The sequence below is a fragment of the Ursus americanus genome, chromosome 7 (genome assembly GCF_024610735.1).
Source record: "Ursus americanus isolate L20-20 chromosome 7, mUrsAme1.1.p, whole genome shotgun sequence".
Lineage (NCBI taxonomy): Eukaryota > Metazoa > Chordata > Mammalia > Carnivora > Ursidae > Ursus > Ursus americanus.
Genome location: NC_142133.1, coordinates 28462558 through 28476436, shown reverse-complemented (window position 1 = coordinate 28476436; position 13879 = coordinate 28462558). Strand labels below are relative to the sequence as shown.

The 13879-nt window shown below is 35.5% G+C and overlaps 1 protein-coding gene across 3 annotated transcripts in view; it reads left to right on the top strand.

Moving 5' to 3' along the window:
* The window catches only part of XPO1 (exportin 1), a 44623-nt gene extending 31656 nt beyond the window's left edge, over positions 1 to 12967 (top strand). For all 3 annotated transcript variants that reach the window (XM_045788053.2, XM_045788054.2, XM_045788055.2), the window contains 16 exons: positions 501 to 629; positions 1276 to 1434; positions 2615 to 2812; positions 3212 to 3350; positions 3543 to 3724; positions 3810 to 3966; positions 4063 to 4226; positions 4972 to 5106; positions 5388 to 5571; positions 5884 to 5990; positions 7718 to 7912; positions 9378 to 9546; positions 10206 to 10340; positions 10631 to 10790; positions 10870 to 10966; positions 11904 to 12967. In XM_045788053.2, the coding sequence (XP_045644009.1) occupies positions 501 to 629; positions 1276 to 1434; positions 2615 to 2812; positions 3212 to 3350; positions 3543 to 3724; positions 3810 to 3966; positions 4063 to 4226; positions 4972 to 5106; positions 5388 to 5571; positions 5884 to 5990; positions 7718 to 7912; positions 9378 to 9546; positions 10206 to 10340; positions 10631 to 10790; positions 10870 to 10966; positions 11904 to 12050 (2457 nt within the window). In that variant the 3' untranslated portion in view covers positions 12051 to 12967. The remainder of the gene's footprint in view (positions 1 to 500; positions 630 to 1275; positions 1435 to 2614; positions 2813 to 3211; positions 3351 to 3542; positions 3725 to 3809; positions 3967 to 4062; positions 4227 to 4971; positions 5107 to 5387; positions 5572 to 5883; positions 5991 to 7717; positions 7913 to 9377; positions 9547 to 10205; positions 10341 to 10630; positions 10791 to 10869; positions 10967 to 11903) is intronic.
* The last annotated feature ends 912 nt before the right edge of the window (positions 12968 to 13879 follow it).

Genomic DNA, 13879 nt, shown 5'->3' with positions numbered 1-13879 from the left:
AGTATCAGGCCAATGGGCATATCCATTTTAAGGTTTTTGATGCTTAACCAAATTGCCATCCACAAATGGTATGCCATTTGTATACCTTCTCAACAAAGAAAGTGAAAGAGTCAGTTTTACCATACGTTTGTTAACGTATTGCCCATCATCTAAAATCCTAAGCAATTTTAGATCTTGGGTCTTTTTTTAGACTATACATAAAATATGATGTTCTTAAAAGTCATATAATCGTTCCTGGGAAAGTTATTAAGTGACTTTGTGTTTAGATATCTGAAGACACGTCAGAAAAAGCACAGTTTATTCCTAAAACATATACTGTCTGTTGAGTGGATAAGGAAATTTCCTCAAGATTTGTGTGCAAAACAAAATATCCATCCATTTATCTGGTGTTTTCCCTCTTACGTTCCATATTGTTAAAACCTTTATTTTTCTTGTTAAATAGAATATTACATGCCATTTAATTTTATGCTTCCTTTTTTTCTTTTATTATTTTAAAATAGTTCCTGAATGTTCCAATGTTTCGAAATGTCTCTCTGAAGTGCCTCACTGAGATTGCTGGTGTAAGTGTAAGCCAATACGAGGAACAATTTGTAACGCTATTTACACTGACAATGATGCAGCTGAAACAGGTAATACAACACTCTTAACAACTGACTAAACAATTTTAGTGCCTTAGAAAAAGTTGGGTTGGAGTTGAACCGTTTTGTTACAACTAATTATAACAGATCAGCTATAATGTGATTGTATATTTATTACATAAAATAAGATCAGGTAGAAATTTTATTGAACATTTTGAAAATTCCTTGAAATAAAGATTCTGGGAGTATCGTAATTTATTTACGTAGAATTTAGAAGCTTGGAAACCTGGGGTTTTAATTAAATTAGCTCTGCTTCTGACTTTGCCTCTGAAATGAAGAGATTGTCCATTTGTAATCTTGATAAGGTATATATGAGATTATTTAGAATATTAACAATAATACAGTATGTGTTTGTGTTCTAATGAATTACTTAAATATTTTTGTTTTTAATAACACTAAAGAAAGGAAAAGTCTGATAAAGGGAAAAATTGAGAAGGTAATTTGTGGAAATCTTACTATTTGTAACATTTTAAAAAATCAAAAGCTAGAGTACAAAAATACTATAACAGACCAAGGATTTCTAGTGAAGAATAATCTGGTTTATATTAGTAACAAGGTGATGAGATGTTAGTATTTAAAGGTAATATTTTTTGTTGGTTTTAGAATGCAAACTAATGGTCCATATTTAAACTTGTAGATGCTTCCTTTAAATACCAATATTCGACTTGCATACTCAAATGGAAAAGATGATGAACAGAACTTTATTCAAAATCTCAGTTTGTTTCTCTGCACCTTTCTTAAGGAACATGGTCAACTTATAGAGAAAAGGTTAAATCTCAGGGAAACACTCATGGAGGTAGGCTTTGTGGACCCTTTGGCTTCTGAAATTCTTTTATATGATGAAAGCCCTTTCAAAAATGCCTTTGTTCTAAAATGCCTACCTTTCTTTAAATGTCTATACCTTTGGGGCGCCTGGGTGGCTCAGTCATTAAAGCGTCTGCCTTAGGCTCATGTCCTGGTTGCGTCCCTTGGTCTGCCCGCTCCATCGGGGAGTCTGCTTCTCCGTCTTCCCCTCCCCCCCCACTTATGCTTGTGCACGCACGCGCACTCTCTGAAATAAATAAAATTTTTAAAAAGAAAAATAAAATGTCTGTGCCTTTGACATATCTTCTTACCTATTGTCAGTGCATAAAAATGTTAATTCTGAATTACAAGTTGAATTTGTTGTGTGTTCCACATAATATAAGATCAATAATTGATAATCAAAATTAAATTCCTAAAGGGTATTCAGACATTTCTGAGATGAAAAGTAAATATGTTTAAAAACTGAGGTATAATGCATATAACATAAAGCTGTCTATCTTAAAGTATACAATTTCGGTGACATTCACAGTATTGTCAACTGTCACCTATTCTAAAACATTTTCATTCACCTGGAAAGAATAATGTAACTATTAAAATAGTCCCTTATTCTGCTCTTCTCCAGCCTTTAGCCAACATCTAATTTGCTCTCTGGATTTTATCTATTCTGAACCTCTCATATAAATAGACTCCTAGTATATGGTCTTTTGTAATTAGCGTTTTTCACTTAGTGTGTTTTTAGGGTTCTTTCACATTGCAGCATGTACCATTTCATCTTTTTATAGCTGAATGGTTATATATTGTATGGACGTTTGGATTATTTACACCTTTTGAGTATTGGTACCAAGTGTCGTGAGTTGATGGACGTTTGGATTATTTACACCTTTTGAGTATTGGTACCAAGTGTCGTTTAATGTCCATAGCTTTTTAGGGAACTTAACGTACATACTGGCCAACAACTACATAAAGTTTTTAAAGTGTTCTAGGACATGTTTGAAGAAAACACAATTTGCTCCCTGAGAATTTCTAGTCTATTCGATGAACAATGAGTTCATCAATAAGTTGTGTAAAATGAAACATGAATTTTTATTCTGTTAATGTAACAAGTGGAAGGCAATCTGTGGTAGGATAATAATGTCTAAGGATTATTTTAATACTGTTGGTCTTCTTTGTAGGCCCTTCATTATATGTTGTTGGTATCAGAAGTGGAGGAAACTGAAATCTTTAAGATTTGTCTTGAGTACTGGAATCATTTGGCAGCTGAACTCTATAGAGAGAGCCCATTCTCTACATCTGCTTCTCCATTGCTATCTGGAAGTCAGCATTTTGATGTTCCTCCCAGGAGACAGCTGTATTTGCCCGTGTTATCCAAGGTAGTAATAAAGTGGGTTATTGAGTGCTTTGCCTGTTCCTTGCTGTGATTTTTAAAACTAAACAAGTAGTGGGTTTTATATTTATTTTCTTTTGGCTTTTATAATCTGTCCAAATAAAAGAGCTACAAAAAGAGAATCCAACAACGTCTCCATTCATGTTCAAAGCGCTAAGATTGAAAGGGATTGATTTAAGAGTTATGGTTCTCAGGATGCCTGGGTTAGCCAGCCAGGCACCCCTAGACTTACATTTTTTAAATGTTTATATTTTTTTATATTGTGAGAACCATTTGGGGGGTATGTTTGTCTAAAGCGCGAAGTGCTTATCTTAATTTTTTTTCCTACATTGGATGTGACTGATTTCAAAGATGTAATAGATTTTTCTTATTTATTGTTGAGCAGGTCCGTTTATTGATGGTGAGTCGTATGGCTAAACCAGAGGAAGTATTGGTTGTAGAAAATGATCAGGGAGAAGTTGTAAGAGAATTCATGAAGGATACAGATTCCATTAATTTGTATAAGAATATGAGAGAAACATTAGGTGAGTCAATAATACTGCCAATTTAATCTTTATTTTTGTAATTCTCTTCTGGGGTGGAAATACTTTCTAAAGAAATATACTTTTCTGAATCTGTTAATAACTACTTTTATTAATCTGCTATTATTTCTTATTAAATTTTTTTGATCATAGAGTTGCATTTGAACTTTTGGAACCTTTTCCCTTCCTTTCTAGTTTATCTTACTCATCTGGATTATGTAGATACAGAAAGAATAATGACTGAGAAGCTTCACAATCAAGTGAATGGTACAGAGTGGTCATGGAAAAATTTGAATACATTGTGTTGGGCAATAGGCTCCATTAGTGGAGCAATGCATGAAGAGGATGAAAAACGCTTCCTCGTTACTGTTATAAAGGTACTCAAGTGATACATATGAACTGGAACTGTTAAGTAACTGTATTGTGTTATTATAAATGACTGAAATTGCTTTCATTTTACAGGATCTATTAGGATTATGTGAACAGAAAAGAGGCAAAGATAATAAAGCTATTATTGCATCAAATATCATGTACATAGTAGGTCAATATCCAAGGTTTTTAAGAGCTCACTGGAAGTTTTTGAAGACTGTAGTTAACAAGTTGTTTGAATTCATGCATGGTAAATCCTCTTTATATTATTTAGTCATTTATATTTATTGAACAAAAAAACCCAAAATTTTTCTTGAAAATTTTTTGAAAAATCTTGTTTCGTTAGAGACCCATGATGGAGTTCAAGACATGGCTTGTGATACTTTCATTAAAATCGCTCAGAAATGCCGCAGGCATTTTGTTCAGGTTCAGGTTGGAGAAGTAATGCCATTTATTGATGAAATTTTGAACAATATCAACACTATAATTTGTGATCTTCAGCCTCAACAGGTACGTATGGCACTGGGCATATTTTTCTTAGAAAGTGAATAGTATTGGGCTCCTGAGTAGCTCAGTCATTTGAGCATCCGACTCTTGATTTTGGCCCAGGTCGTGCTCTCTGGGTCGTAAGATCCAGCTCTGCACTGGGCGTGGAGCCTACTGAAGATTCTCTCCCTCCCTCCACTCCTCTCCCCCCACCCCCCGCCAAAAAAAAAAAAAAAAAAAAGATTACTTTTTTTTTTTTTTAAGGTTTATTTGACAGAGTGCATATGGGGGTGCAGGAGGGCTTGATCTCAGGACCGTGAGACAATGACCTAAGCTGAAACCAAGAATCATATACTTAACTGAGACACTCAGGTGCCCCATGACTACTGTTTTACTCAGAATTCATTAATGGCAATAGAAAGAGTGACACCATTGGACTCCGTTCATGTGTCTCTGTGGCTGAATTTTTTTTGTATAGTTAACATACAGTGTTAAATTAGTTTTGGGTGTATAATATAGTGATTCAGCAGTTCCATACATCACCCAGTGCACTCCTCAGTCCCCAACACTATTTTATCTCCCACCTACCCACCTCTGCTGGAGTGGTTAAATTTTCATAGTGGCCAAAATTTAGGCAGAAGTTTGTTAGGCTATTTTCCTACTTAATGTAAGTTATTTCTCAGACTCACAAAACAAGTTCTAATACATATGTGAATTGCTTGTGTGTAGTTTTCCTTATGATGCATCAAATGTCTGCCTTTTTACATAGGTCCATACATTTTATGAAGCTGTGGGGTACATGATTGGTGCACAAACAGACCAAACTGTACAAGAACATTTGATAGAAAAATATATGCTACTCCCTAATCAGGTTTGGGATAGCATAATCCAGCAGGCAACCAAAGTAAGTTTTACTACTTTTTCTCAAAGTTCTAATGGAATTCAAGAAGACAGTGTTGTTTACAAAAGTAGTGAAAATTACACTGTAATTTTGCTGTGTTTGCTGGTATACTGGGACTGTTACTCTATTCTTAGTTGTACCTGTAGGTAATAAAGATTTCTTTGTTTTACTGTTATGGATTATAAATGTGATGGTGGTTTGGAGTAAGGTGTGGGTAGTGTTTCTCGCTTTAGTAATTACAAAGATAATTTTCATGTGATAAATCTGTTGTTTGTCTTTCACAGAATGTGGATATACTTAAAGATCCTGAAACAGTTAAGCAGCTCGGTAGCATATTGAAAACAAATGTTAGAGCCTGCAAAGCTGTCGGACATCCCTTTGTAATTCAGCTTGGGAGAATTTATTTAGATATGCTTAATGTATACAAGTGCCTCAGTGAAAATATTTCAGCAGCTATCCAAGCTAATGGTAAGTGATTCTGAATTTTTGTGGAATGGTGAATAGTAAATCAGTTCCATGTTCACAGTGTTAGTGTAAGCATTCATTTTTCACAGATTCGAGTTAACCCTCCCAGTGTCCCAAATGACCCTAGACAATCATTTTTGATGAGTTGCATACACCTTTTCCTTGTAAAGTTAGTCTTAGTTTGTACATTCATCTATGTGCCCTTGTCTTTATGTTTTTGAGTGGTAAATGAGAACTGTTAGATCTGAAGTACATTTAACTACCAATGTAGAATTTTAGTTGTGAAGTTGGATTTCATTGGATTGTATTTTTTAGGTGAGATGGTTACAAAGCAACCGTTGATTAGAAGTATGCGAACAGTGAAAAGGGAAACTTTAAAGTTAATATCTGGTTGGGTGAGCCGGTCCAATGATCCACAAATGGTATGTGAAATGTTAATTAATGCTTTTAAGTTGATGCTGTATTCTCTGATAATATGCATATAGCTCATTTAAAGGTAATTTCAATGGGTATGTTTGGGATTATTTTACAGTGTCCGATTTTTTTTTTAGAGTCCTTGAATACTTAAAAATATTATATATACCATCTTCCTAAGAAATTGCTGTTAGTGGGGACAGTGATGATACGTAACAAGGTAGTTTGAGTCACTTTTATCCCCTTATAAATAGATGTTCCGATGAAATTTTTTGTGTTTCTTCATGATTCTTTGGAGCAATTTACAAAGCTGTCATTTGTTTGCCTCTGCAGTGAAAGTAATAGCTTTCTCAGTGGAAGTTTTAAAGGTCTCTTTCACTCGTCTTTTAGTTTTAAATCATTTTCCAGAAAGGAAAATGATATTCAGAAGCTAAACCAGGCTCCATAATATGCCTCAACTTGGGAAAATGTGTATTAGTATTTTTTTTTTAAGTGTGTATTTTTAATTTATTCTACCATTTCTTTCTCTTGATCCTTGGAATATTACAAAGAATCCTGTCGTGTTAATTTTTGCCATATGCAAATAGTGGTTGACAAGTGTGCTGTTTACTTTCATAATTTTGAAATTTCAGTATTGTTCCTACAGATGAGATACTTTTCAGGGAACTTGTTCAGAAGACAGTTGTGGAATTATCAACACACCAAATGTTGAAAGGTTTTGAACATGTGTATTATGAGATCAGAACTGTATTTAAAATTGGAAAGGAGAAGATAAGATGAATTAAAGGAATTGTGAAGTTCATAATTTACAATAGCTTGGGCAAATTTTAGGAGTATCAGTGATAATAACAAGGAGCGGGTATCATTTTACAATCAAGATTTGTATTGTGTGTTGGGACGGTGAATTTAAAAAAATAACTCAAAAACACACTTATCCAGTTTGTGGGGTAAGAATTACTGCAATGTTACGAGTAAAATGAGAACCAGTTCTGGTCTAACAGAGCAATTGGGTTATCTGAAAAATAATGTGCTTATCCTTAAAATTTTTACTAGGCCTATTTTGTATAGTAGGACACTACTAACACTGGTAACCTTCATTTGCAAGAAACATTATTTGTAATTGCCCATGTCTTAATGAAGAACCTATTAAAAGCATGTAAGTTACACCTTAATATGACCTTGTTTATTGAGACTCATGGAAACTCAAGGTCTTTCTGGTACAGTACCAATTCCTTTTACAAGAGTAAGTGGTTTTTATTTGTGTTTATTAAGTGTTTACAGGTAGCATTCACAAAGTTAAAAAAAATAATTGAATGGGTATCTACTTTATATTAAATACGAGCTGCTTGGTTTTTATAGATGTTATTCATTGACAAAATTGATATAGTATTGGTTTCATTCCTTTAGGTAAGTGATCCCACGTACAGTAACCCTAGAATCCTGGCCCTGCCATAGTAACTTGGAGCCAGTCACTTGATTTTGGGCCTCAGTTACCTTAATAATTACAGATTTGAACTCTGAATATGTCTGTGGCTCTTCGCAGCCTATTAGGATTTCTTAGTTTCTTTTGGTAAAAAGTTTTACTGTCCAAAACCAAATTAAAAAACAATATTTTCCAGATACTCAACCCAAATCTCAATACAACAACAATCTAGCTGTTTATAATGGTTTAGCAGGTGCATAGAATAAAACTTGAAAGTGGTGTTGGTTTTTTTTGTTTTTGTTTTTTTAATAGGTAGCTGAAAATTTTGTTCCTCCTCTCTTGGATGCAGTTCTCATTGATTATCAGAGAAATGTCCCAGCTGCTAGAGAACCAGAAGTGCTTAGTACTATGGCTATTATTGTCAACAAGTTAGGAGGACATATAACAGCTGAAATACCTCAAATATTTGATGCTGTTTTTGAATGCACATTGAATATGATAAATAAGGTATGTGGTTTACATTTCAGTTATGGGAAATTCTGCCATATATATCCTTTAAGTCTTGAAAGCATAAGTTACAGCTAGGAGATTAGCATAAGTTTTAAGCTCTGGAGTTTAAGTATTTGAACTTCTAGATCAGAGAAATATTTACCTTGTAAGATTTTATTTATTTATTTTAGAGAGAGCGCACAAGCATGAGTTGGGTGAGGGGGAGAGGGAGAAACAGACTCCCCGCTGAGCAGGGAGCCAAAAGCGGGGATCGATCCCAGGACCCTGGGATCATGACCTGAGCCAAAGGCAGACACTAAACTGACTGAGCCAACCAGGCTTTTTAAAAATTTTACAGTTTAAAAGATCTTGGGGTACCTGGGTAGTTCAGTCAATTGAGCTTCTGACTCGGTGGCTTGGGTCTTGATCTCCGGGTTGTGAGATAAAGCCCCAACTCTGCGCTCAGTGGGGAGTCTGCTTGAAGATTCTCTCCCTCTGGCGCCCGCCCCGTTAACGTGCACTCCCCCCTCAACTAAATAAATCTTTAAAAAAATAAAAATATCTTACTAAATTTGATAGATTGTAGCATTCAGATAGCAGCTAGCATTTAGTGAAAAGTTGCTGCATTTTAAGCATTAAGAATTTAGTGATACTGGATTGCCTGGGTGACTCAGTAGGTTAAACATCTGCCTTTGGCTCAGGTCATAATTCCAGGGTCCTGGGTTCAAGCCCTGCATTGGGGCTCTCTGTTTCACAGGGAGCCTTCTTCTCCCTCTCCCTCTCCCTCTGCCGCTCCCACTGCTTGTGCTTCTCTCCGTTGTCAAATACATAAACAGAATCTTAAAAATTGTGATACTAATTCTTTAAATGAAAAGGCAGGTGTGCATTTTCAGTTATAAAAGTCTATTACAGGGGGCACATGGCTGGCTCAGTTGGTGTAGCATGTGACTCTTGATCTCAGGGTTGTAAGTTGGAGCCCGACGTTGGGTATAGAGATTATTTAAAAGTAAAGTCTTTAAAAAGTATGTATATGTATATACACAAACACACACACACAGTAGGAAAATACATTAATCAAGAAGGGAAAATGTAGATAAGAGTTACAAATGTACACAGTAGCTAAAACAATTTTCAGAAATAATTTTCAGATCTGTATTCGTGATCTTGAGGTCACTCTCATAACATGGTAGTAGGTAGTCTCAGAGTAACTAGAAAATGTGATGTTCTTTGGGTTTTGATTAATTTTTATAATGTGGCCTTGTGTTCCTTCATTTTAGTAATTCATTTGTGTAATACATGGTGATTTCATCTTCCATGGGAGGCAAATTATAATGTCTTCAGGTTTCCAGTCAGGAGGTCGTATACCTTATGGGGCCCACTAAAAACTCCAAACATTTATACTAAATTAGGGTTTACTTTTTCTCTCTTATTGAACATAATTAAGGCATTGAAACATTATTTTGTTCTCGCCATTTGTTTTTAGGACTTTGAAGAATATCCTGAACACAGAACGAACTTTTTCTTACTACTTCAGGCTGTCAATTCTCATTGTTTCCCAGCATTCCTGGCTATACCACCTGCACAATTTAAACTTGTTTTGGATTCCATTATTTGGGCTTTCAAACATACTATGAGGAACGTTGCAGATACAGGTAAATACACATCCTTTATTCACTTGCCCTATCAGTCCACAGGCTCTTAGAGATAGATCTGTAGGTATGGTCGGGTAGATGACACTTGTTATCAAGGTTTTGTTGGAGTGCATCACTTTCATATGTAGGTCTAAGTAAATCAAAGCAGGCGAATCCTCTCTTCCATAGTTGAGTGCACAGGCAGGATTGAGTTATAGGGAGATAGGCATAAAATTCAAAGTAGAGCGACATCACTTCTCCACATCCTCACCAGTGTGTCCTTTTCCCCGTCTGCTTTTCACTGGTGCCACTAAGGGTCAAAATAAGAATAAAACACAGTATCTTTAGCAGGAGAGGTTTTTATTTAATTTGTTTTTTTAAAATAGAAATTGGTTTGTGTAATCGGTGTGTACTTGGTAATGCTGTTTTTAGAGTTGATTTGGAGAGAATCAACTCAACCTTCAGAAATAGTGGAAAGTTGCTAGTAGTTATTACTTGTAGTCTGTAACTAAGCAGGCATTGATGCTAATTGAACTCCCATTATTCAAGATACCTTAAGCAAATAATTGCTAGTTGTTAGCGGAAAGGGGGGTTAAGAATGGCCTTTGAATGAGAATCAGGAAATTCTATATGAGTGTTACTAGTCTGTAATAACTTTGTTGGGGTTCTGTACATTTTAGGCTTACAGATACTTTTTACACTCTTACAAAATGTTGCACAAGAAGAAGCTGCAGCTCAGAGTTTCTATCAAACTTATTTTTGTGATATTCTTCAGCATATCTTTTCTGTTGTGACAGACACCTCACATACTGCTGGTAAGAATTTATAACTGTGAGGGGCGCCTGGGTGGCACAGCGGTTAAGCGTCTGCCTTCGGCTCAGGGCGTGATCCCGGTGTTATGGGATCGAGCCCCACATCAGGTTCCTCCACTATGAGCCTGCTTCTTCGTCTCCCACTTCCCCTGCTTGTGTTCCCTCTCTCGCTGGCTGTCTCTACCTCTGTTGAATAAATAAAATTAAAAAAAAAAAAATTTATAACTGTGAAAATGTTAAGTGTTCCAGTTGTTATTACCTGTTGGAGTTAATAATGTTCTTTATATCAACAGGTTTGACAATGCATGCGTCAATACTTGCATATATGTTTAATTTGGTTGAAGAAGGAAAAATAAGTACACCGTTAAATCCTGGAAATCCAGTTAACAACCAAATGTTCATTCAGGAATATGTGGCAAATCTCCTTAAATCAGCATTCCCTCATCTACAAGAGTAAATATGCTTTTTAGTACACATACATTTTTCAGTTAAAAAAATAGTGATTATTTAATTGTCGTATTTTGATTTGCAGTGCTCAAGTAAAGCTCTTTGTGACAGGGCTTTTCAGCTTAAATCAAGATATTCCTGCTTTCAAGGAACATCTTAGGGATTTCCTAGTACAAATAAAGGTATGTGTTTTGTTTGCTTGGAGAAATACTAAGAATAAATATGATTTAGTTGTTGCATTGTGTAATGAACCACTTTCTTTTCTTTTTTTTTTTTTTAATGATTTTTTATTATGTTAGTCACCATACAGTACATCCCCGGTTTCTGATGTAAGGTTCGATGATTCATTAGTTGTGTGTAACATCCACTGCACCATGCAATATGTGCCCTCCTTACTACCCATCACCAGCCTATCCCATTCCCCCACCCTCCTCCCCTCTGTGGCCCTCAGTTTGTTTCTCATAGTCCATAGTCTCTCATGATGAGCCACTTTCTTGGTAAAGCAAAATGAATGATACTTAGGCTTACTAGTCCTAGACTGATTCAGAGTGAAAAACTATAAATCACAGTTGAGAACAGGATGGGTTTGAAATGTTTTTTGGAAACTTGTTATTAATATAATTCATTTTAGATGACATAAATGTCTTGGAACGTTGTAATTACATCCTGCAGCTGATTTATAAATTGTGAAATATGGGGAAAGAAACACTGGTAGACCCTTTGGGGATTTCATACCCATTTTGTTAGTGAGGAATCCATTTTAGGGAATTATGACAAATTAGCAGATAATCAAACTGTTACTGCTGTTACACAATGCTTCATTTAAATTTATGGGAAGAGGGCGCCTGGGTGACTCAGTTGGTTAAGCATCTGTCTTTGGCTCAGGTCATGATCCCAGGGTCCTGGGATCAAGTCTCACATCGGGCTCCCTGCTCAGCGGGGAGTCTTCTTTCCGCCTCCCTCTGCTTGTGTTCTCTCTCTCTCTCTTTCAAATAAATAAATAAAATCTTTTAAAAAGAAAAGCCTCTTTAAAAAAAAAAAAAAGGCCTCTCCCCAAAAACGTCCTTTTCCAAAATTGAAATTTATTTTGTTAACACTTCATCTATCTTGTTTTCACAGGAGTTTGCAGGTGAAGATACATCTGATCTGTTTTTGGAAGAAAGAGAAACAGCCCTTCGACAGGCTCAGGAAGAGAAACATAAACTTCAAATGTCTGTCCCTGGCATCCTTAATCCACATGAAATTCCAGAAGAAATGTGTGATTAAAATCGGAAGTCATGCTGATTTTTTTTGTTGTTGTTGTTGGGTTCCCCCCCCCCCCCCCGCAACTCTTGTTAGCAGAAGAAAACAGCATCTGGATATTTGTCGACCAAAATGATGCCAATTTGTAAATTAAAACGTCACCTAGTGGCCCTTTTTCTTATGTGTTTTTTGTATAAGAAATTTTCTGTGAAATATCCTTCCATTGTTTAAGCTTTTGTTTTGGTCATCTTTATTTAGTTTGCATGAAGTTAAAAATTAAGGCATTTTTAAATTTTACTTCATGCCCATTTTGTGGCTGGGATGGGGGGAGGAGGCAAATTCAATTTGAACATATACTTGTAAATTCTAATGCAAAATTACACAACTTTCCTGTAAACAATACCAATTTTTAATTAGGGAGCATTTTCTTTCTAGCCTGTATTTCAGTCTAGAAGAAAAGATAATGAGTAAAACAAATTGCGTTGTTAAGAGGATTCTAGTGCTGAATTGTCTGAAGTTAGCACCTCTTTGACTGAATCGTTTGTCTAGACTACATGTATTACGAGTCTGTATGGCAGGTTTGCAGCAAGATCATGTGCATATCATCCCATTGTAAAGCGACTTCAAAAAATATGGGAACACAGTTAGTTATTTTTACACAGTTCTTTTTGTTTTTGTGTGTGTGTGCTGTCGCTTGTCGACAACAGCTTTTTGTTTTCCTCAATGAGGAGTGTTGCTCATTTGTGAGCCTTCATTAACTCGAAGTGAAATGGTTAAAAATATTTATCCTGTTAGAATAGGCTGCATCTTTTTAACAACTCATTAAAAAACAAAACAAAACTCTGGCTTTTGAGATGACTTATACTAATTTACATTGTTTACCAAGCTGTAGTGCTTTAAGAACACTACTTAAAAAGCAAAATAAACTTGGTTTACATTTATTTTCCTTTTTTGGCTCAAAATTATTCCTACATTAATGAAAGTGATTATATGTGTTTTAAGTATTAGGTAACATCTTTAAGTGAAGTTGGACACTGTTGATTTATGATCTGTGGGGTTACTGGAAGTAAAGGCACAGTTGGGTTAATCAGACATGCTCCGGACATTACCTTTTGTCCCCAAGAAACAAATCCCTTATGTGACAGCTTAACATGCTTTTATCTTTATTTGCAATTAAACAACATCTTCTTTTGGTTCCTGGTTAGGAGTTACGTGTAACAGATTAAACAGAATGAGAACCCAGGTATAAGAAACTACTGCAGATATTCTTGATTAATTGTATTTTTGTCAGGTACAACCCTTAGAAAGTTGCCTTATCCCTTTAGGAAAGGTAGGAGGAAGGGGAAAATGTATAGATGTCCTATAAAACATGAAAGGCGGTAGAACTAAGGGAATAGAAAAGGGAAACTAGCTTGGGTCAACCCGTTTCCAGAGGATTGAAGCTAACCTTCTATAAACCTCGACTAAAACCTAAGCATTTGAAGTGCCTCGTGTTCGTGCAGAGTCAGCAATTTTTGTGTAATTGCTGTACTTTTCTAACTTTATAGGCTTTGGCAAAAGCTATTATTTCAGTAGAATATAATCCTGCATAAAACTTTTTTCTAGAACAGTAAATGGTAAGAGTTTGAATGTATTAACAGAAGAACATTGGAGAACTTTGTTTTAAACTTAAGCTGTGTTAAAATCTTTGATTTGGTGTTACGAATTACTGGTTTTGGCCTAAAAACCCCTTGTAAGAGGTTTTCTTGGATCAGCCAAAAGTTTAGGTTCAGATTGATTGGTCTGTTTTGACTTAGCTACGAAATGCATGTTGTTAGTTTTGAGTATCTCACCATTTCTGTCAATGATGCCCA